The following is a 24,623-nucleotide window of genomic DNA, read 5'->3' as shown; positions in this document are numbered from 1 at the left end:
TCCAACCTCATGTGATCACCACTACATTCCTCAGGAACAGCATGTGAGGCACGTGCACGACTAGGCCACCAGAGAAACCACAGAGACAGAGCAGGCCATCCACACCCCGCAATTTGAATACATTGGTTTTACATTTATTTTTTTTCCATTGCACAGTAATGTCTATCAACAGAGTTTCTACATTGTAGGTGGCAGCAGATTAAGACAAACACCCATGTGAAAGCTTCAGAAAACTGTACAGTGAAGTGGCTACAACCAGAAAAATAAAAACAAATCGATGCAACTCCCCTCCAGTTTTTTTTTTTTTTTAAACCCTCAGCAGGTGAGATGCCGGGGAACTTTGGGCTCAAGCCACGTCTCAGGTCTGGTGCTGAGAAAGGGGCGTGCACTGGAGTGGGCTGCTTAGTTAGACAGAGAGGCCAAAAGCTTGCATGACAACAATGTTTTCTCAACGGAAAAAAAGTTATAGAACACATAAACAGAAAGAAAAATCCTACCTGCTGATAAAGTAAAGACATATCACTCAAATAAAAAAAGAAGATATATCAGAAATAAAAAATAAAGTTTACATTGGTAGAGCACACAAAAAAATAATCTGACGCTTTGATGAGAGACAATAATGAATGCATCAAGTCTGTAAACGCTAAAGAACATGCTTGCTCCACCGAAGCTCACCAGCAGAGCTCCACTCATACAAATGGCGCCCCCTGGCAACACAAGCGCGCACTGAATAGCCCAACTATTCAGAACTGGATACAGAGCTATATCTAGATATCTAAACCGATAGCTAGATACACTCGCCACACTCACATTCATACACACAAATTTGATATTTTGAAAACGCAGTCTTCATTTTTTAAATAATATAATAAAAGTATTATATCTTGAAATATCTTGAAATTAAAAGTATATATATATTTTCAAATATATAAATATATTAGAATATCATTGAGCAGACACTGAAGATGAATCATAGAGAGACGGAGAGAAAGAGAGCCACTCCCAGATGACCTGCCTTCGGCACACCGGCCTGTATCCTTCAGCATCACGATTTGGTCCTTCACACACGCGCACACACGCACAGACACGCACAGACACACACACAAAAACTGCCAAAACAAAAAATGAAGAAAAAACACTTTGCAAAAAATTACAAAAATATGAATCAAAATGACTTCTGACAGAATTATAAATACAACATAAAAACTCATAGTGCAAAACCCCATATGACCGCTTGCACAGACTAAAAGCACGCGCTAGCGGAAACAAAGAGCTCCAGGCGGGAGGAAGTGACCTCACTGAGTGCTCTATGATGTCATCAGTTCTCTAAAAAGACCTCTCTGATTGACCGTCGGAGTGGGCCCCGGCGTGGGGCCACTTTTGGCAGCCGAGACAGAGAAAGAGAGAGATGGAGAGAAAGAGAACAAGAGATGGCCATCAATGTCACCTTGCTGACATCAGCACTCTGTGATTAAGATTAAGTCTTCAAGTGTCCCAATATTTACAACATTTGGCAGCGACTGATAGAGAAAACGCAAATGAACATCCAAACAAACATACTGGTAGAGTTAGAGAGAGAGAAAGAGAGAGAGAGAGAGGGAAAGAAGCCTTCAGCCAGAAGTCAGGGACAGAGGATGATGCTCCCACAGAGAAACAAAAATAGCAGCAACCTCTCGCACTTCATAAATTAAACAAAACAGAATGTAGCCTAAATCAAAACCAAGTATTTCAAACAAAGTGATCTGAAATAAACTAACTGATTACAAGGACAACAAAAAAAGAACTCCATTCGGGAACTACATCCCTTAAAATATACTGTATCTATGTACTTTGTATAAATATATGCAGACAGACATATATTCCTGCATATATGTACTTCCAGTAAAGAATACACATATCTGGGTTGGCATATCAGCATTGCAAAACAAATACAGGAGAGGGAGGTGGTGTTGGGCTTCAGCAGGTTTTGGGAGTTGGGTGTGGGATTTGGCTGAGGCGACTCTTTACACTGACCAAAATTAATCAGACACAAACTCTGGGAGAGACACATGCATTTGTCTGTCGTCCAGTCCACCGTGATGACGCCAAAACCGGGAAACATCACACAAATGAGACAAACGTGCTGTTCAGCAGGAGACAGAGGCCCTCGAGGTGACGTGAAGAGAGTGATGTGGCATCACACGAGATGTATGCAGTGAGTGTCTGTCCCCAGCATGTGCGCGCACACACACACACACTGACAACCACACACATACAATATACACTCTAGCACCCTTGCAAACAAACACACACACACACACAATGACAACCACACACATATACACTCTAGCACCCTTGCAAACAAACACACACAAACACACACGCACGCACGCACGCACGCACGCACACACACACACGGGTAGAGTTCAGCAGGAGAGGCCTGGGCCGTTAAGATTGTTAGCATACACTTTTTAACCAGGAAGTGCACAGACAGGCAAACGACTAATGATATGCCTTGTCATGGCCATTAAAAGAAAAACAGACAAGAAAAACACTTGACATCATACACACACACACGCACACACACACACAAGCACAGAACCTGAAGCTATAGCATGTCTCTGGTGTGTGTAGTACTCCTCGATCGACACAGGTTGCAGCTCCCTCTGCTATGACCTTGCAGCTCGAGGCTGCAACTTCACACGTCTGGGACCTGACTGTCCACTTCATTAAATATCTGACCCAATTCTTCATGTGGGTCCTCATCAGTAGTACAGTGCATTCAGCGTGTCCACAACGCAGGTGAGGAGAGTGGTGTGTGTATGTGTATATGCAGATGTGTGCATGTCTGCGTGAGGCTGAGTAGAATACTAATGTGTGTTTTGGTGAATGGATGCATTTGCATTTTCTGTGAGTATACATAAAATGTGTGTGATGCATGTGATAACCTGCGTAAGGAAAAACATTCCAACTCCATATTAAGGTTTTTTTTTTATGATAAGATCCCAGCAAATCCTATCATACTGTAACAGGCAGAGTCTGCAAGGGACTCGAAGTCAGCTCTGCTTTGCTCTGCTTACATCCACAGCCTGATCAAGGGTGACCCCAGCAAAGGATATGTGTTCCATACTGCAAACTACCAGCCCTTAGTAGGTATAATTAATGGCATTTTGTCAGGCTCGTCTTCAACATCAACAACATATTCTTCATCATCATCATCATCACAGTCATGACTGTCATAGAACTACTTTATCATTATCAGCATGATATCTTTGAATAAGACAATCTGGCTTTTTTCCCGTGAAAAAACAAAACAGCATGGGACGGGCATGGAGGGGACAGTGAGGGGGGCATGGGAGAGGGCATGGGGTGGGCGGGCGGGCAAACATATAAAATACACAGCAGATAAGCGATTGAAGTCACTGGATGTGGGAAAGAGAGGGAGAGTCTGTCATGTCTGCCTGTCGTGTCCTTCCCATTCCCTTCCCAGTGTCTGGAACTACAACACCCAGCATTACTTGGCCTCATCTACTTCCTGTTCTTTTCAGAGGAAGGAGGCATGAGATGTCCTTCATATGTCCTTCAGTAGTTTTTTTCTCTCTTCTTAACAGCAGTAGCAGTAAGTAGTAGTAGTAGTATGGCAGCGTGGCTAATGTGAACAAGACACACAAAGGCTGTTCCTCCTCTCCTTGTCTTGACAACTCCTCTTTCTCATGTTCTCCTCTGCACTCATCCTCCCTCTCTCCTTCTCTTCTCAGCGCTCCGCGGGCTGGCTGGGGGCAGGGTGTGGTGGTGGTGGTCAGGGGTCTGTTGTGGAGAGGCATGGGGGAAAGGTCGCCGTCCCTCCGGTGCGCTTGTCTCTCCTCAGATGACCGAGGTCGAACGGGGCGAGTTTTGTGCTCGGATAAAGAAGTGGCAGTCTGTCAATCAGTCAGCCCTCCGGGAGGGAGGGAGGGAGGGAGGGATGAGAGGAGGATTGGAGGAAAAGGAGAACAAGAGAGAGAGAGAGAGAGAGAGAGAGAGAGAGAAAAGAAGTGGAGGAAGAGGAAGAAGAGGAAGAGAGAGGGGATCTTCAGCCACATCGGCCCTCTGGCGCTGGCATCAGAGCTGGTACCACTTCTTATCTTTGTACTTCAACATCATCTGTGGTGGAAAGGGTTAAAAAAAAAAAAAAAGGGGGATAAGGATGGAGAGACATAGGAGAAAAAAGGTGAGAGAGAGCAGGAGAGTGTGCATGCAGAAATGGAGAAGGAGAGATAAAAAAAAAAAGATCTGCTATTCACAGAAGATACTGAAAAGGCTGATCTAAACTGCTGTGTCCTTGCTCTGAGGAGGTGTTGGTGCTGTGTGTTAGTGCTGTGTGAATCTCCTAAAGACAAGGCTTGTTAATGACACTACGGAGATGAGTAAAAGTAGATTAAATACATTGGCAGAGTGCTTGATATGTGGCTAGTCTTAGTCAAGTATGATCGATAGACCTCCCTGAAACTTCAGTTTGTAGCTGGTGGCAGAGGGCAAAAAGAAGAAAGCGATGGCAGAGAGAGCGAGAGAGAGATCACAGGCACTCACGTCGTGGGCGTGTTTGGAGAAGGAGTCGGCGCTGGCCATCATGGCGGCCGTCCGCTCGTCCAGCTCGCCCAGTTTCTGCCCTCTCTCGTCTAGCGCCATGCGGGTACGCGCCAGATCGCCCACAATACCCGAGGCGGCCCCCTTCATGCCCTCCATGCCCCCGGGCCCCGGGATGTGCTGCGCCAGGCTTCGGGACGCCTTACCCGCCGCTGTCTCCCCAACTGCCACACACAGAGGACACAGACAATACATTTAAAGCTTTCAGACTTCAGCATGATTACAGCACATTCAACAAGTCACAGGACACAGGGCAAGTATCATCAGACAGCGAGGTACTTGGACATACGATTTATGGCCTGTGCAGATTACACGTTTTTTTTCTCTTCCACAATGGTCTTTTACGATCAACTGTGTCAGATTTGGCGATCAGAGAACCACAAATTCTTGCCGCGTCATGGTCGTAAGACTGGCCCCATTACAAGATCATGTAGCCTATCTATCGTAGCCTTCTCGTCGCAGGCAATAAATCGCAGGTCGTTGGATGTGTCACATTACAAGACGCTTCCTTCTTCGGCGTCATTCCTGACTTTTCATATTCGGGCCCGACACTGGAAATTTGTCAGCACAACGGGATTTAGACATTGCCATTATACCAAGTACAGCCATTTTCATCCATACAATATAATATAAACAGGTGACCATCACTATGCTTAATATTAAGGGCAGGGTATGTAATCCCTTCTGCCCGATGCCAGTTCACATACCCCCATAAACTAATTTACAAGCTTAACGTTCAAGATGATGTTCAAGCTGATTTTCTTACAGCAATGTAAACAAGTTGGACTTGTTCACATGGCACGATAACATGGATGTGTGCTCAGTTCAGTTCAGTAAAGTAGTTCAGTCATCACAAGGATCTATTGGCTCAAAGCACACAGGCTAGCGGTCACGCTAGACACAGCTAATTAATGACCGTAGGAGAGTGGGGTTATGTACAGCCAGCTTTAAGACTGAAGTGCTATAGTGTTGTCTGTGGAGGTAATGTGAGAGTCTGATTGGATGTCGTGAGGCTGTAGGGTTGGGGGGGGTGGAGTACTCACACAGGTCCTCTCTGTCCAGAGACTGCGCTCCTCCTCCAAACAGACCCTTGAAGAAGCCTCTGTTGGGCGCCTCTGGAGTCTCCACAGGAGTGAAGAGCTCACACAGCATCTCCTGTGTGTTCACACACACACACACACACACACACACACACACACACACACACACACACACACACACACACACACACACACACACACACACACACACACACACACACACACACACACACACACACACACACACACACACACACACACACACACACACACACAGCATTTATCATGTACATGTACTCCAAAACAGTGCTATAAAAACACAAATACACACCCATCCATAAAAAAGAGGTGTGTTCAAATATTTAGACAAAAGCAAATATTTGTGAACATCTGCAAATATTTGTGAACAGTTTTTTGTTTTCTTTGAGTTCAGTCTGTTCCCAGAGAACTTCTCCTCGGACATACATGGATACTGCACAAAGAGTTAACTAGCATTGAACTTGAACAATTTGGAATGTTTAAAAACGTAACAATTCAAAAGAAAAGGTGTTCACCTAAACCGTTTGCCTCAGTTCAAAGAATGTCAACGCAGACAGACCTGCAGTGTACTTGAAGCATTTTCATTCATGCACAAATAAATACACACCAGTATATCCAAGCACACACACGCCTATAAGCAAACACACACACACACACACACACACCTGCAGGTTGTCGCAGGTCTCTTGGCTATAGGTAAGGCGCTGTATCTCTGTGGGGGAGGTGAGGTACAGGGCCTGGCCCAGGTTGGAGAAGCAGAAGGTCCTGGCGATGCGCATGTCTGTCAGGGGCAGGTAGTTCACATCCAACAGAGGCCGCAAACTCGGCAGACTGGGAGAGAGAAAAGGGAGAGAGAGGGGAAAAAAAGACAGAGAGAGAGAGAGAGAGAAAGAGGAAGTTAACATGCAACGATTCCTTTTAATCTCTACAGAGACCAGAACCAACAGAGCACCCCCCAACCGTCACATTCCCTCCACCATGTTTGATAGATGGAGTCAGACACTCCTCCAGCATTTGGTCAGCGTCTCCCAAACGTTCTTCTTTATGATTTGTACACTTTAGATTTGTCTGTCTGTACCACTCTCCCTCTGTCGTCTCTGTGTTCTTTTGGCCATCTTAATCTTTGCGTTTTATTGGCCAGTCTGAGATATGGCCTTTTCTTTACAACTCTGTCTAGAAGGCCAATATCCTGAAGTCACCTCTTCTGATGATGTTGACACTGTTGTTTTGTGGGTACCATTTAACAAAACTGTCTGCTTCCTAAACTAGACACAAGGGGCCGCTCACTCCTTTTAATGAATTGCCTTCAAATCATCCATTTCCTTCTACAGTTGTCACTTACAAAAAATAGCTTTTCCTTTAAAAAACAAGGGAATGTCTAAGTGACCCCAAACCTATGAACAGTAGAGTTAATGAAACAGAAAAAAATGGATAAAACTGAACTGAAATGACTGACTGGTAGCAAAGAAAGACCAGGAGAAGAGAACAGATTGAGCAGCATCTACCTAGCTGTAGTATTTGAAGTATAGCTGATTATGGCATTGTGTATTATGATTGTGTATTATGGCGTTACCTGAGCGCCATGATGTGCCCGTTGGCGCAGAAACAGGCGATACAGCAGCCGGTGTTCATCTGCACCACGTCGGCGCGCAGCACAAACGAGGCCTCGGTGATGTTGTGTTTGAAGGCGCTGGTCTGCGCAGGCAGCACGATCACCTCGGCCTGCTTCTCCGAGCAGAGCACCACGTAGTGGGTGTCCGGCGCCCCCTCCTGGCCGCCGGAGGGAGGCGAGGCGGGCCGGCGCCGCTTCCAGCGGTCTTTCTCCTCGCGCTCGTCCGGCAGGTTGGGGTCGTACCACAACTCGTACGGCGGGAGCAGGGGGGTGCCGGCCGAGTCCAGCGTGGCCATGGAGAGGATGCCGCCCTTCAGGCGCGTCACCACACCTACAGGACGGAGAGCAACAGAGAGAGGGAGAGGGAAGAGAGGACGGAGAGAGAAAATATATAGAGAAACAGCGGGGGAGGAAGGTTTAGAGAGAGGGCAATAAGGATCCAGAAAGACAATAAGATGAGGTCCCAAATAAGACACACACAGACACAGACAGACAGACACACAGACAGACACACACACACACACAATTATTTACTTCCTAAATGACACACACTGGGATACCCACCTCCAAAGGAGACGGCGGGTGCCTGCTGCATGCGTAGCTCGCTGCTGGCGGGCACGGTGAGGGGCAGCACCAGCATGCTGCCCTGCGAGGTGCCCACCCACAGGCTGGGCCCCGGCATCGCCTCGCCCTTGCGGCTCAGGGTCTCGCTGAAGTGAAAGGAGGAGATGATCTCGCGGGATTCCCGCTCCAGGCTTGTTACGCTGGAGCTGCGCGAGCGGCTGAATGAGCTGTCCTTCGCATCTGCACACGCACACACACACACACACGAGGGAGGGAGGATGAGTGAGTGTGTATAGTTAACAGGCCATTTGTGTGTGTGTGTGTGTGTGTGTGTGTGTGTGTGTGTGTGTGTGTGTGTGTGTGTGTGTGTGTGTGTGTGTTAGTTAATGAGATCTTCACATCCACAAGCACATGCACAAGGAGTGAATGTGTGTGTGTGTGTGTGTGTGTGTTTGTGTGCCTATGAGTTTATACTATCCTCTGCATCGGCAAACACATGCACAAGCATGGTGTGATACTGAGCGATTGCTATCCTTAGGTCTATGTGCACGCACTTAGGATTTTGTTGGTGTTCACCGAGTGATCAACTGTAGTTTCCTTAGTAACCGCTGCAGTGTGTGTGTGTAGTGAGCATGTGTGTATGTGCGTGTGTAATTCAGATGAAGTGTGCGTATGAGAAATGAAAGTCAGAGTCAGAGCCCTGATCCCAGGTAATTAAATACCCTCAGATCCCTCTGCTGTAAAAGGTGAGGAGAGGAAAATTAGACGGTACTACACAAGACAAAGTGGGTTAATGTCCACCAGTGACCGTTGACAAAGTGGGTTAATGTCCACCAGTGACCTCTGACAAAGTGGGTAAATGTCCAGCAGTGACCTTTGACAAAGTGGGTTAATGTCCACCAGTGACCTTTCAGTTGGTTGAGGCACCTCTCAGGCTTCCAAATGCGAAATACAAAACCACACAAATCTTTAAAATGGCACCCACTTTTTAAAGGCCTTCCACTCATATGTCCCAGCTTTTAGGATATCAACAAAGATCTCCAGAGATCCACTCTTTTGACCATGTTATTATATTAGACAATCTACTGTACAGTTGACCCAACTTCAGGGTATATGGACATATCTACAGATATCTGCTGTTGCAATTGAAGCACTCAAATTTAAAAGGGAAGTATGTGAGGAAGGCTCTTTCAAAGAGGACGCCATCTAAAACACACAAGAGGTTTAGTAAGCAAAGCACAGACACAAACATTACCCACCACACACAATGACACCTTTACAGAAGCACCACAGAAACCTCTCCAAACACACTTTATATGTCAACCAGCACAAACTCAATTGCACACATTCACACTCAATGAAGTGACCGTCCTCTCCAAGCACCAGCAGGGCTTTACTCTGACACTCTGTGTTGCAGATGTGCACTTCAATCTCGCACTCACTGAAGAGATGGTCATGCCATTCGAATACGGTCAGTGCAAATAGTCCACAGACCGCAGTGCAGTGCAGTGCAGAGCAGAGCAGAGCAAAGAGGTATTGTAAGGCACCTCAGCGGTCCGCTTCGGGCCAGTGGGTGGAAGGTTGTGAAATTAGCTGGACTCTGCCACTACCTCGCTCGAGTGACTTTAAATCACCTCAGGGGGACAAACCCTCTCCAACACTACACACCAGCCCCCCAAAGAGCACACACACACACACACACGCACAGACACACAGACACAGACACAGTCACACACCCATCAGCAGAGGTTGCCCAAGTAGTTTAAGGTGAGAGGGTTAAGAGTTCAGTCCACACCAAACGTTTCAAACGCGCACCTCACTCCCCCCCAAGTGCTTAGGACAACCAGGGTACATCCAGGGAGTTTGGGGAGGGTTAGGGGGTGTTAGTCACTCAACAAGCCCAGACCCACACCAAGCTCCCAGCCTGGAGAGAGGACGTTAGGGAGGGGCATTCGTTAGACCTCCGTCCCCAGTCTGGAGGGAGGAGGGGGATAGACCCAGCTCTCCAGCCCAGCTGACAGCTGCCAGGCTGGGCCCACTCACAGAGGTCGGGGGCCGACGGGGTCCGCACGATGGAGCTCCCGGCCCGGTTCCTGCTGACCTGGGCGGCCGATCTTACACCACACACGCGCTTCTTGGGCTGAAGAGAGCGCCGTCTATGAATGCGCTCAGCTACTGCTCTCACACACACACACACACCAAATCGCACACGCACACAACCACACACGCACACATTAATGCAGGGCAACATATATAACACACTCACGATTTCTGAGCAGGGACACTGTTGAGCACAAACATACATTGCATCTTTTATACAAAAAACTAGCCATGGAGAAGCACAAACACACAATCACTTTAGAGAATCTGCACCTGAAAGGGAAGGAAAGCTCAGCTTGCTGCACCTACAAACTAAAAACATAGCGACTAAAGCTAAGGCCAATCACACGCCTGGCTTACCAGTTTCATGTTTCTGATCAGGCACCGTGACTAGTTTCCGTGACATCTTCGCTGGAAAAGAGAAACATTCCTTGTTTACACACATGAATACTGAAGGCGGCTCAGGAGAAATCAGGGAGTTATCTACGGGGGAAAGCTGATCTGGTGTTAACGGCAGCGGCGGCGATCTTTCAGAGTGATTTCTAAGGAAATGAAGAATCGGCGGAAGAAAAGCCCGGAATGATGGTTAGATGAGCCTCGAGATCAGTCAGGAAGAGCACATCAGGGAGACGACAGTGGAGACAGGATCATACACAGAGAGCGAGTCAGTGGAGGAAAAGGACAGGTCAAGAGAATGGTTAAACCCCGAGAGGGAGAAGAGCTACAGTGAGAGCTGACCAGACACATTGACCAGACACACTGACTATGCACACAATGCACAGAGCCTGCAACATGGAACCAGGTTAGTCGCTCTGTAAGAAAAACTAGGTGAGTTCATTAGAAAGTCACACTAGATTTACAGCAACAGTTCACAACCTTTTTTAATGTACTTGCCATGTGCTTATACTTATATATTTTCATACCTTTTAAAATTGTGCATTTTCATTGTGACTGTCATATAAAGTTGTGAACCACAGCTTTAATTCAGATAAATGAAAGCTATATGAATTCACATTCAATCAGATCAGACCTCATTCCCTCCTGAAGAAATATCCCATTGAGGCAAACTACCACCCATGGTGCATTTGATTGGCTGTGAACTTAACCACTATTAGTCACAGTTCTATTTGATTGGCAGCCAGCCTGGCCTTCGTCTGCATGTGAGCGAAGGGGCAGGCAGAGGACAAGCAGGACTCTTCAAGGCAGATGGCGTGGAGACCCGGGCATATGGCCCATCAATCAGACGTGCACACAGGGCAGCTACCCACTTAACCCCCATTAATTTGCAGCCTGCCCTCTCTTCCCGCTAGGGTGCTCCCCTTTAAGGTAGACTAGCATTATGTATCCATCCATTACTATAGCCAACCACATTCATGCTTTTAGTAACGGTGGATTTAGAAGCACTATATGGCTTGGAGATAAAAAAAAAAAATCTCATAGATGCCCAGGTGATATGAATTTGGCCCATTTTCTGCAGGTTAACTAAATTTATCTCTCTGGGTGATTCAATTTCAGAACAGAGTGCAGGAGTTTACCGAGATGGGATCGCTTTCGGAGGAGAACAGAACTAATCACATCTACTATAAGTGGAGATTCAAATGAGGTTCCCGTATCGAAACGGGAGCCCTGGAGCACGAAACAGGATTATTACAGTCGACACACAAACAGTCGGTGAGAAAACAAAGACACAGGGGGTTAAAACGGATTCTGTGCCGAGACCGATTAGTGGTGTTAAAGACTCTCTCACAACCCCCCTCCCCACCACAATCACCCAAAGCATATTTAGAGGAAGATCCAGCGGCAGAGGCGTCCATGCACCTGACAGGAAGTCAAAAGCAGGTCAACAGGAAGTCGGGATGGGGCTCCAGGCAGTAGCAGTAGTCTCATATTCAGATTCATGCCCGTCATCCATTCATCACCTGGATTGGGTTGGAGCGATGCGAGCGAGTCACACACACACACAAGGTTGTGTGTGCGGGAATGCATGCCTGTGTGCATGTGTGTGTGTGTGTGTGTGTTTGAGCACAATCCAAATCAACACTTTAATTTAGGCACAGTCTAGTTAGTACAGCTGAGGTACCCATTTGATTAGTACAGCAATCAAGGGGAGAGAGAGTAAAAGAGGACTCAGAGAAGACAGAGAGCATTGGGCAGAGGGCTGGTCTTCGCAGCATACATACAGTACCTAAGTCATTGGCTACCGTCTTGGAAAAGCGCCTGCTTTTCTGCTTCACTGGAGAAATAGTTCCAACAAAACAAAACAAAACACCACAACACAAAACGTGAGGGAGTGAGTCACACCGTTCATTCTCATGGGGAAAAAACAAGTGTTGAGAGAGTTAAACACAATACCGTACTCTTATCTATGAACTTTTGGTGTTTGGTCTCCTCGTCAGAATTGCATGGAGAGCCGGAGCCTGTGTGTTGGCACAGTGCGAATAACACAGGCATCAGCCAATCAGAAGTCAGACACTAAATCTCATCAGCCAATTGTCAGTCAGTCAATCATTAGTCGAAGTCAAAGTCAGTAAAAAGCCTCAAATAAAGATGGGGTCAATCAGTCAGTAGTTGCGTTTCCATCCAACGCATGCGAATTAGTGATGCACATCCGTGGTAATGCACATAAATAAAATGTGCATTAGTCACCGTTTCCAACACCTGTTGATTCGAATTATTTGGGGACACTTTGCTTACGTTGAGTGAAATGGACGCCCTCCTCTCTGCGGTCGGAATAATTCATTCCGTCATTTTGAAAATAGTTTGTTTAATATCGATTAGAAGAAGAAGGCAGAGAATGTTTACATTTTGCGCACTCGGGTGTTGGCAACTTCCCATCGCCGGAGACGGCCATACACTTGGGAACGAGGTCTCGGCAGTTTTTTAATTTGGTCAAGTCGCATTTCATTAGGCAATTTCAGAGCATGCGGCTGAGAATCTCTTGTACCCTACTGGCGCAAGACTGCTGAGATTCTCTGAAGGTCACCTCACACTATGCGAATAAACTGTTTCCATTGCATTATATTTATTGGCATTATACCTTATGCACATTGAGAGTTAATCCACCCCACTCTAGCGAACCAAATATCTATGTGCATTAGAAGTTTTTATGCGCATTTCACATGTTTCCAACAACGTGTTTCACAGGATTTCTTATTCAAATAGTTAAAATGCGCATTAGGAAGTTGAATGGAAACGCTCCTACTGTTTAACAGTGATGCATGAAAATTATCATCGAGGAACATCAAGGTGGCTTTCCTCATGAGAGCTTCTACACACTTAAAGTAGAGTACAAAGTGTTGTTTTAATGTAGTGTGGGTAGTGGATGAGTGGCTGCACATATCTCTCACAGGGGACATCACACACTTTCAGGGTGTAAAATTATTATCTGTTTTACCTGAGGTGGGGGATTTGCAGCGGTCCTCGGAGGCATTGGAGCCGTCATTAACATCACAGACACCTGTGGAGCGCGCACACACACACATTAGGGACAGAAATAAATCAACAAAACATTTTCACACACACACACACTCTTACTATCACTACCTTACTGATGCCAGGAGCAAATCACACACACACGCCTGGGGGAAGGCTGCCCTTAATAGGACTTTCTCATTTAGATTTAGAGTTGAGAGTTTGGGTACTGCTGAGTGCCTCTGGGAACCTCCCAGCTCTCTCTAATCTAATCTCTAAACAGACTTTCACTATCGCTCTTACACACACACACACACACACACACACACACACACACACACACACACACACACACACACACACACACACACACACACACACACACACACACACACACACACACACACACACACACACACACACACACACACACACACACACACACACACACACACACACACACACACACACACACACACACACACACACAGGGCAGTCAGCTCCCCCAACCCTTGCACCCAAGCTCTCATTATCACATTATCTCCTCTTTATAGTGTGTCAGCTATCAGAGCCATCAGTGCGGATGCTCGATACTTGGTGCCGGGCCACACAATTAAAGCGCACAATAAAGCTGATGGCCTGACGCACGCTGATGAACACAGAGACACACACACAAGGCTAATGCACAGGCTTTACATTCATTGGAAAAGAGCAGCTTCTACATGGGGTCAGTTCACTACAACTGAGGGTCTCATATGTGTGCATGTGTGTGTGTGTGTGTGTGTGTGTGTGTGTGTGTGTGTGTGTGTGTGTGTGTGTGTGTGTGTGTGCGTGCGTGTGCGTGTGTGCATTTCTGTAAGTGTGTACATGGTATATACAGTGTATGCTTATGCTTGGTATATATGCTTGGTATATATGTGTGTCTATGTGTATATTTAAGGCCATGTGTATGTATGTGTGTGTGTGTGTGTGTGTGTGTGTGTGTGTGTGTGTGTGTGTGTGTGTGTATGTATGTATGTATGTATGTATGTATGTATGTGTGTATATGTGTATGTATGTGTGGTTGTGTGTGTGTACCGACTACATGAGTGTGTTTATGTGAAGGTGTTCTTTTGGTGTGCATTTGTGTCCAGAGCATCAGAATAAAATAAATTCAGACTCAAAAGAGTATAACAGAAACTAGGACAAAAAGAGCAACTGAAGCACATGCATGGAGATGAAAGGAAAGGAAGGATGAAAGGAAAGGGAGAGCGTGATGGATGGAGAGAAAAGAAGGGATGAGAAAAGGAGGTGGTGAGCAGAGACAGGTGACTTACGGAAGTATGAGATGCGCAGTTTTTTCACAGACTCAGAATAAAAGCTAGAAAGGCTGGACATGCAAGACTTCACAGGTGGAGCGTCTTTAACAGGCCGCGGAGAGAGACCAACAGTCAGACAGAATCATAACAAAAAGAACCACAGGAAACCATAGCAACAACATCATCACCATGGAACCCGGAGAGCTGGGGAGCTGGATTCAGTACATGGGCTTGACGCTATGTGGGTATTTATTTAACTTTCATTGGTCTGTGTGCAGCTAATATGCTGCCTACTGGAAGCATTATGGATAATTGCATATCCTCATAGACTGAGGACTTCATCTGGCATAGACTCATATATACACCCAACATGCTGTTCTGAGTCAACTATGAGTCAATTCCAAATGTATGTTTGATATACAGTATAATCAAAACAATACTACAATATGATGTGGTTCTGATGTGGTTCGGTTAAAACCAGTGACTCTTTATAAAACTGAACAGCACTGAATCCAGCACCAACCCACTGTGGCTAGAAAAACAACAGAGTGGTGACTCCAAACAGATGAGTGAGTGTGAATGTGTGAGTGCGTGAGTGTGTGTTTAGACAGAACAGAGCCAAAGATGACTGTGGGTACAGACCAGATGTGTGAATTGTGTGAAGTACCAATTAAGATATGTGCTAGTCTGGGAAACAAAGGGACAAAAAGTAGACAAAGAAGAATATCCTAGAGGTCCTAGGACACTATGTTTGCAAAAAATCGACTCTGTTACTTCTTTCTCTTCCTCTTAAAGAACATTAAAACAATATCTTTCTATTACATAAAGAACACAGAATGCAGATAAAAAGTACACATAGGTCTCAGACAATAAAAAATCCTCTGAATAACCCTGAATATTCAATGTTAACAGTCAGAAAGTCCAGATCTGAAAAGACTAAATATCTCCCTTTTGCAGACTTCTCTCTGACTTCTACATCTGATGGTTTGGCACAGAGCCATATAAAGGTAAAGGTACCTTTATACGGCTCTGGTTATGCATCATAAAATTATCTCAGTGACCGCTGAGAGTTATTAACGGCAACCTGTCTGGACCCTGACGCAGTCTCCACGGGATCGGTCCTCACCTCCTGATGGCTGGCGGGCCTTGCGCGGAGAGCGCGGCTGCCTCTGGAAGGGGTCGGCCAAGCCGTACAGCTCCTGGACACCCACGTTCATCAGGAGGGTCTTCTGGAAGTAGTCCACCACGGCCAGCCCGTTGAAGTTACCGAAAACGACCCTAAACAGAGACGGCATCAATTGAGAAGACGCCTTTCGGTAGAACCAAAGCTCTGTTCTGTTTGCTGCTTTCAACATCTACATTTATTATTTGTTGTCATATGCTATACTACACTACAAGGCCAATCCAACCAAACTCTTTTTTTTACATGAAACTTCACCAATGCACCCTGACCAATTGAAGGAAAGAAGGAAAACTTATGAGATCCTTCAAAATGCATTTAATGTGCACCATATTTGTGTGTGTGTGTGTGTGTGTGTGTGTGTGTGTGTGTGTGTGTGTGTGTGTGTGTGTATGTGTGTGTATAAGAGAGAGAGAGAGAGAGTCTAGCAGTGGGAGATTACAGGCCATATGCAGAATTGAGGGCGAGGCTGGTGATCTGTTGGGGGGGCTCCCCGCTGACCCATAGCAGCTGCACCACCAGGTCCACCTGGTAGCCTGGAGACTGCTTGAGAGGGGAACAGCGCACCCTGCAGGCAGAGAGAGGAAACAGAGGACAAGAGAGAGAGAGAGAGAGAGAGAGAGAAAAGAGATGAATAAATTCATGACATAGCGGATAGGATTAAGGGATTATACCAAGGATTCTATAACTGCACCTGTACCATGAATCTGACAAGCATTATTAAAATGTGATAGTAGTGAATCCTACTGGCATGTGTTTGTGTTTTTGTGATTCATAGTACTGTATGGATCTTATCTGTGTAGCTGGATTCTAATGTGTCCTTATGGGAGTGCTATAGGATTCTAATGTGTCCTTATGGGAATGCTATAGGATTCTAATGTGTCCTTATGGGAGTGCTATAGGATTTTAATGTGTCCCTATGGAAGTGCTATAGATGGTGTGTGTTGAAAGTGTGAGGAGGTTCTCTGTGTCCACAAGGGCCTAAAATAAATAATGGATCTCAAGAACACAGAGAATGCTGAATGTAAGAGATGCATCGGTCGGTCGATGTGTTGGTCGAGGAGCTGTGGACCAGTATGAGGCAGTGGCCAACGGTGCTGGACGTACTTGAGGCAGGGCACGTTATCTCGGGGTCCGTCGGACGAGTTGCTGCTGGTGGACGGGTGTGTCTGCGCGGGGGGCAGGGCCGACTGGGGGCTGGAGGTGGCCCCTGGCGTGGACACGGCCGGGGTCTGTTCTCCCGCCGCCTCCGGAGAGTCCACGTCATTCAGCTCGTACGGCATACGCACCTCCAGGAGCTGGACGACACAGGCACTTTCATTTTCACTCTCATTCACAACAGATCCTCAGATTATGTTTATCACATAGAAGAAATTCTTTTGCCAAGTTTTCTAAGCCTTGAATGATTATGTGATTGTAGATTGGACACACACACATAAGGTGTGTATAGTGTTTACAGTGTGGACTGAGACATTTAGTGGAGACTACTATAATAGTGCAGAGTATAATGCAAATACACCCACCCACACACCCACACACACCCACACCCACACACACACACCTGCACTACTTCAGTGGTGACCTCCTGCTTGCTGAAGCGATATATAATGACGTGGGCAGAGACTCCCGCCACACACAGCATGCGACTCTCTGGGCACCAGGTCAGGATCTGGATGGCGAACGGGTCCTCGTCCACGATGTCCGTGCTCGGCTTGTCCTCCTTGTTGCGAGCCTTCTCAAACACTTTGGCCGTCTTCAGCTTGTACAGCACCTGCAGCATAACTGCAGCACACGAAGAGGAGAACTCAGAATGACTCCACTTTTATTTACAATGTGAATGTTTAAGGGAGTTAAAGTTGCAGTGTGTGAATGTGAATGATTAAAGAGTTAAAGTTGCAGTCCATGAATCGGACAAAACGTTGCTCTCTGAGCTCAACTGATCAGTCATATGAAACCCCTCCCATCCATGCTCCTGAAACAATGTGTTGATCGACTATGTTTGCTTCTCATTTACAGAACCAGCACTGTTTATGAACACCAGAGTTTCTCCCAAGCACACATACTGATTTTACTGACTTCTCCTTTAAGGACCTTCAGTGGTTATGACTGCAGATGTGACACTGTCATACTTACTTGCTGAGGCGTCCCAGAACTTGATGGACCCATCAGCGTGTCTGAGGTGGAGAGAAAGAGAGGACACAAACAGAGGAGTTAGTAACACAAGCGCCCAACGCCCTGCTGTAGTCACGACGACAGCACTACTGGGAAACATGAGAAACACTACAGCACTCTGCTGCAGCTCAGGACAGCTGTTATCTACTGTTACAACTGCTGCTGACAGATTCTGTTGAACATCTATAATAAACTCCATGATGAGGATAATATTTCATGATCAGTCATTTCTTTGTGTTGCGTATGTCTACAAGTGGCCCACTGTTTGAACAGTGATATCGGAAAACAGAAGCAGTTGGCAAGCCTCTCTCTGAGTCATCGCCTATTTATTTAGACACAATTGTACTAAGTGGGGCGCAATGGAGCACGAGACACATAAAACATTTGAGGCTCACATACTTACATGCAGAATTCACAATATTCTCAATGTCATTAAATCACTTTTCGTTTTTTCTCTCTCATGGTGGTATAATTGGTTTCCACTTTTATAGACCAGTAACAGAATATGACCCAGGTGCATGCTCACCCTGTGATGATGATTTCTGGGTAGCTCTGCGTCCCCTGGCCCCAGTTGCCACCACTTACGGGCCATTCCTGCGGAGAGGAAATTCAAAAACACAAACCTTTTATTATTTATTTATATTCACCCTTTCCGCCTTCCCCTCGGTGAAACCGATTCATGCTCCGGTTCGGATCCACACTCCTCCACCTTCCGGAGCCAGAAGGGGCCGGAGCTGTCCGAGGTGTGACTGACCCCAGGGAGGAGAGTAACACCTCAGGTGCAGGGCCAGGTGAGGAATGAGGTCAGACACAGCACGCCCAGATGTCCTGCCACTCACACCTGAGTGACCTAGTAGTGAGTAATCACACCTCATCACAAAACACTCGCCATTTTACTTTGAACGAAGCTCAACCACCTGATCCACTGTATCGTGAAAGGCAGCTTGAAGCCAAGCTAATTCAAACACTCCAATATTGAAACAGCCCTGAGAGGGAGAGTGGACAGGGCAGATGCCGTGGGCAGAGCCGTCTCTCTGGTTCACCAACTCAAAAATTGCACATATGCTCAGGATGAGGATTAAAGATAAATCCGGGACTAAATCTCCCTTTCAAATGGGATTATGCTGAACTGTAGACAGGAGAGGGCCATTAGATCGCTTTGATCAAACACATTTTTCAAACCGCTCTTGTACACAAAGAACAAAGATTATCTCCCAGCAGTAAATTGCATTTAGAACTGTGACGCTTCTCACCGTAAATGGCTTAATGGTGGCTCTTTGACATATGCACAAGTTAATGACATACATGACAATTATGGTAATATGCCCATGTTAAAATGGTTCTCTATACAATATATCACAGCATGACTATATACAGCAGGGATTCCCAAACTGTGGTACGCGTACCCCCGGTGGTACGCGAGCTGCTTCTAGGGGGTACGCGAGATGAAAAGGGCTATGGCGGACAGGTGTAAAATGAACATTTTAAATCTTTTGTAATTAATTCATGAATAAATACATAATTTCGAATCAGGTCATAATGATATGTAAACATGAAATTAAAGGATATAATTTATAAACTCTGTATGTGTTCATCAAAAAAAGGGCAGCTTATTAAACATGACGCCTGGAATAGCTAATAGAATGCGTTACTTTTGAATGCGTTGGATGGTCCGTGGTCCGTGGGGGGAAAGTTTCGCGGATATAACAGGTTTTTGAAAACAGAAAGGAGGGAAGGAGCAAAGCTAGTAGTTATTTCAGATGGGCAAGAAAGGTAACATTAAGCTAAGCTTTACATTTAACAAACTAAAGGTAGCCTAAGTTTAGCCTTTCTAGGCTGTATAGCCTAATGTTGTCCAAACGAATACATCCTTGTCAGGCGTTGTTGTAGGCCTATTATAAGATATTGTATGTGGATGTAGTTAGGCTACTATGCAGGCTACTTTTCATAACGTTTTAACTGACCAAATGCACGCACCTAAAACCGGGAAACGACAAATAATATTGTCAACGCGGCCCGGGGGGGGGGGTTATAGAATGCGTTACGTTTTTATGTGTTTATGTGTCGGATGGTGGGGGTACGCGAGCCGAGTCGGAATGTAGGCGGTGGTACGCGGGGGGAAAAGTTTGGGAACCGCTGATATACAGAGTCAGAGGCATAGAGAGACAACTGCATTTCAACTGTATGTGAATCAACTCCTATGAGTCATTAAGACAAATGGTGATATTATGTGATGGCTGTTGGTGGGGTGGACTACTACACTGTACCTTTTTACTGTAGCCCTGTCTCTTCTGCCGGGAGCCCACGGAGTAGAGGGCCGGGATCAGCTCCGCGGGGCAGTCAGCAAAGTACTCGCAGCACGTCACCGGAGACTCGTGCAGGGTCAGGGGGTACGGGTTCTCAAAGATGGGGTATCTGGACACAGCAGAGAGCTGGGGTGTAAAAGAGGTCAGGGGGAGGGGGGAGGGGGTTTGAGGCTGTAAGGGGTTACGGAGCAGGAGCAGTGGGCTAGTCCGCCGCTTACCCGATTTGCGCCAGGTCGATCACCACCAAGTCTTTCTCCAGCAGGATGACCACAGCATAGGGCTCCTGGAAATCTTTTGAACCAAAGAAGAGAGAGAAAGAGTCATCAGTTAGTGAGAGTGTTAAACAGACTCCTTTGCAAACACAAAGTACAACATCAGGGATATTCACCTTACAATGCAAAATGTTCTTTCCCAGTCTAAGCATGCTTGACAAATTCAAGTATCTCAGTAACTGGTTAGGAGACCTAGTCAGAAAATGCTCAGGTTGCTGAGTGCGGTTTTCATATGAGCTGAGGTAGTCTTATATGCAGTTTTTTTAGCTTAATGTGCAAGTTTTTTAGCTTAATTTACCTTAATTTAACAGCTTCAGAGTCATTGGAATGGTTATATGACTTTTTTCGGGTTGAATGGTGGCCGTCTCGTTTCCCCCTAGCGCCTGTGAGCGGAAAAACCACCCTTGCAACTGTGGGCCGGTGGGCCGACGGCCTCAGTGTCAGGAAGTATAACGAGTGTAATGAATTGCTTTACTGCATTCGAATACACATACACGCCAGGCACCGGCTAGAAAAAGGTAGCGATGGAGTTTCTCAGATATTCGTCATGACAGAGCCAGCGAAAAAGAAGCAAAAACCGAGAAAACAGTAAGGAATATGCCAATACTGCATAGTTTATCTTTAAGTCATGAGACTGAATCTTAGATCTTAGATTCAGTCTCATGACCTTTGTACACTTGAACCAGAGTAACACTCAAGAACATTGTTCCTCGTGAATGGAATGAGGATGTTAAAATGTGGAAAAGCTTATGTAATGTAAGACATGTAATAGACCACAGATTACTATGGTTGACCTTATGGTGACACTTTGTTGAAAAACAGTGTTAGCGCTAGGGCTAGAGGTTGTGTATCTTCATTGTTGAAAATGCCTATGTCCTCTAATATGCACCCACTTCATAGAATTAACACTTCATGGGTTGAGACTCAATGCTATGTTTGGTGTTGCATTCGCTTTTACTGGTGCTGAGTTGTGTTTCAAGTTTCAAATGTATCGTCACAAACTTTATAGAGATGTTAATGTAAGCAATGATTGGCGCTGATTTGGTGTGAGCGGGTGTACGGTCTCACCGTTGGGATAGGGCGTTTCACACAGCGTGAGGAAGTCCACGATGGGGTAGTCCATCTCCAGCACGGCAGTGCTCTTCCCATGCATCACTGTCAGACAGGCCCGTCTGCCCACCGTGTCATAGGACAGGCCCCCTGACAGCACCATGAAGGGGTCCCTGCCAATACAGACAGGCACACACAGAGGAAGAGAGGGAGAGAGAGAGGGAGAGGGAGGGGATAGAAAGAGAGCGAGAGAGAGAGAGAGAGAGAGGGAGAGAGAGGGAGGGGATAGAAAAAAAGAGAGAGAGAGAGAGAGAGGGAGAGAGAGAGAGGGGATAGAAAGAGAGAGAGAGAGCGAGAGGGAGGGAGAGATTGAGGGGATAGAGAAAGAGAGAGAGAGAGGGAGAGAGAGGGGGAAAAAGAGGGAGAGAGAGGGATAGAGAGAGAGAGGAATAGAGGTTGTTATTGTTGTTATAGAGAGTGATAAAGGTTGTTATTCTACTGTGTTATCTGCAACACTGGCTTTGGCAACACTGTATCCAAACAGTCATGCTAATTAAGCTCCTTTGAATTTGAATTTGATAGAGAGAGAGAGAAAGAGAGGGATAGAGAGGGAGAGAGAGAGAGGGAGAGAGCCTTATTCATTGTGACAGGTGACTATACTGCCTGTGTGACTGTCACTACAGTAGGCAGGACTGGGAGAGAACTCTGCTGTGACAAATGAGAGTGATGTTCTTTTTATAAAGTTTCTTGAAAAGCAAGCAAACATGTTTTATGTGAAGATTATCTCACGTTTTAGTTTAATACGTTCATATAGTAATGATTCAAGTTCATGGATTTAACTTAATTGAAATGTTCTTGTGTTTACAAGCAAATACAGGAAACAAACACAATAACCACACTACTTTAATCAACCTTTAGAAATCAGGAAATACCCAAGGTGACAAATTCCGGGCAGCTCTATGGGTGTGATATTGGGGGCGTTTGGTGTGACCTTAAAAGCTGCGTAGTTCTTATGAATTGGTGTAATGTAACTAGAACAAGTGTCTCTGGCATTGACATGTGAGTGTGTCCACGGGGCAGACACAGACGTTGGCGGTTGTGTGGGGGTCTCACCCTGCTCTAGTGGTCTTGTACTCCACCTTCAGAATCGGCTTACATGGCTCCGGCTTCTTGCCATCCTTAGGATGCTTACCTGCAGACAGGGAGATTGAGAGAGAAAGAGAGAGAGAGAGAGAGAACATAGAGAGTGAAAGAGGGAGAGAGAGACACGTGTGAGCTCATTTCACTTCCTTGTCATTTTTTTCCTGCCCATTAATCACATGGCATATGACATGGACCAAACGTACAATGCAATGTAGAGCAGAGCATTATATGAGACTGAGTGTTGAGCATGCATGTTTTGCAAGTGAGTGTATGAGATTGAACGAGTGAATGATATGGTGTGATATCCTTAAGCTTAACCAAGTGTGTGTGTGGATGTGACTGAGAACTATGTCTGGATGTAAATTTAAATCAGGTGTGTATGTGTGCGAGACGTGATCTGGTTTGTTTCCAAGTTTAATGCAGACGGGCTGGACGGGCTTGTGCAAAATGAGGCATAATGAATTGGGCAGATCTATCAGAGGCGCATGCATGTTTTTGTTTGTGTCTGTGTGTTTGTGTGTGTGTGTGTGTGTGTTTGTGTGTGTCCGTGTGTGTGTGTGTGTGTGTGTGCGCGCACGTGTGTGTGTGTGTGTGTGTGTGTGTGTGTATGTGTGTGCCTTCTCACCGTGAGGCGTGATGATCTGGGCAGGTTTGGCAGGCACGCGGATGTTCCAGATGGTCAGGGTGCCGTCTGAGTGGCTGCAGATGAACTGCTTGCCCTCGTGGTGCCAGGCGACCGAGTGAATGGCCTGCGGGCACAACAAACACGCCCGTCACCAGTGGCAGAGGGCAGGGGGCACCCAGCAGGCACGCAGGGCGGTGTGGGCGGGGGGCGGGGGGGGCCTTGGGGGGTGGGGGGGTGCATTGACTAGGCTGTCAGGCAGCATTAATAAAAATGTGTAAGTCTGCAGCTCACTGCGCAAAAGGAGTCTGCCAAGAGCAGATATGTTAAACAGCGAGAGGCTGTTTTTTTTGTTATGAAAGGGTACAACCTGACCAGCAGGTAGTTTGAAAATGGCACGCCCTAGAAAATACTACATCTCTGCCTGTTGCCTTCCTAGAGATAGTGGAACACTGTTGCTTGCATTATAATTTTCTGAACACAGAATGAAATTTTCTCACACAGAACTGAACTGAACTGTCATAATAGAGAAAATAGTGCATCATTTTCAAAATGCTAAATCTAAAGGTATAAAAATAATTTACAGTGCTGTATATCTCTCATAATTACTACCAATTAAGCATGATCACCCCTAAGGATGAAGAAAAATTGGTAAGAGCTTTAATTAACAGAAATTAATAGAACAGCTGTTCCAACACACACACTCCAAAACTATAACCAGCAAGCATTCAGGTCTTGTCACAGTGACTGAGGTAACTGTGAACTGGAGTGATTTGTGCTGTGGCAGTGAGGATGTGGAGTGGAACTCTGTAGACGGCACAGCACCTTCAGGAGCATCTGCAGCAGCTCACAAGCAGAGGTTGCCTAGGCTGAGCTCTCAAATGCCTCCTGCACAGGTGGTGCTAATTAGTGCTCATTAAACACACACAGGCACACACACACACACACACTAAGTCAGTCTACGCGAGTGCTTTGATGTGCCCTTTGAGATACAGAGATCCACCTGCACATGCCCACTCAGCAGTTTCCACACACAGAGGAATGCCACAGTCTGTTTCACTCTCTCTCACACACACACACACACACACACACAGAAAAAAACAAACACATACACACACTCTTCTGGATGAATTGCATTACAGCTCACCTTACACACAAACAGACAGACAGACACAGACACATAGACACAGACACACACACACTGAATGT

The 24,623-nt window shown here is 46.1% G+C and overlaps 1 protein-coding gene across 5 annotated transcripts in view; it reads right to left on the bottom strand.

Moving 5' to 3' along the window:
* Window positions 1-118: 118 nt before the first annotated feature.
* The window catches only part of stxbp5b (syntaxin binding protein 5b (tomosyn)), a 39,178-nt gene continuing 14,673 nt past the window's right edge, over window positions 119-24,623 (bottom strand). For 2 of the 5 annotated variants that reach the window (XM_076299232.1, XM_076299236.1), the window contains exons 8-29: window positions 23,418-23,541; window positions 22,763-22,841; window positions 21,668-21,822; window positions 20,546-20,618; window positions 20,289-20,436; window positions 18,548-18,615; window positions 17,983-18,023; window positions 17,411-17,631; window positions 16,957-17,147; window positions 16,292-16,417; window positions 15,796-15,947; window positions 13,355-13,417; window positions 12,318-12,377; window positions 12,146-12,193; window positions 10,321-10,371; window positions 9,904-10,035; window positions 7,861-8,100; window positions 7,258-7,627; window positions 6,350-6,515; window positions 5,649-5,760; window positions 4,549-4,769; window positions 119-4,122 (exon numbers count right to left, since the gene is read on the bottom strand). In XM_076299232.1, the coding sequence (XP_076155347.1) occupies window positions 4,081-4,122; window positions 4,549-4,769; window positions 5,649-5,760; window positions 6,350-6,515; window positions 7,258-7,627; window positions 7,861-8,100; window positions 9,904-10,035; window positions 10,321-10,371; window positions 12,146-12,193; window positions 12,318-12,377; window positions 13,355-13,417; window positions 15,796-15,947; window positions 16,292-16,417; window positions 16,957-17,147; window positions 17,411-17,631; window positions 17,983-18,023; window positions 18,548-18,615; window positions 20,289-20,436; window positions 20,546-20,618; window positions 21,668-21,822; window positions 22,763-22,841; window positions 23,418-23,541 (2,883 nt within the window). In that variant the 3' untranslated portion in view covers window positions 119-4,080. The remainder of the gene's footprint in view (window positions 4,123-4,548; window positions 4,770-5,648; window positions 5,761-6,349; window positions 6,516-7,257; window positions 7,628-7,860; window positions 8,101-9,903; window positions 10,036-10,320; window positions 10,372-12,145; window positions 12,194-12,317; window positions 12,378-13,354; window positions 13,418-15,795; window positions 15,948-16,291; window positions 16,418-16,956; window positions 17,148-17,410; window positions 17,632-17,982; window positions 18,024-18,547; window positions 18,616-20,288; window positions 20,437-20,545; window positions 20,619-21,667; window positions 21,823-22,762; window positions 22,842-23,417; window positions 23,542-24,623) is intronic. The other 3 variants (XM_076299235.1, XM_076299234.1, XM_076299237.1) reach the window with 3 other exon arrangements.

The sequence above is a fragment of the Alosa pseudoharengus genome, unplaced genomic scaffold (assembly GCF_046254945.1).
Source record: "Alosa pseudoharengus isolate Yale_2024_CS ecotype anadromous, Long Island Sound unplaced genomic scaffold, YU_APseudo_1.1 YU_APseudo_1.1_scf_22, whole genome shotgun sequence".
Classification (NCBI taxonomy): Eukaryota; Metazoa; Chordata; class Actinopteri; order Clupeiformes; family Clupeidae; genus Alosa; species Alosa pseudoharengus.
Note: the sequence above shows the minus strand (reverse complement) of the source record. Positions and strands in the feature narration are given on the sequence as shown.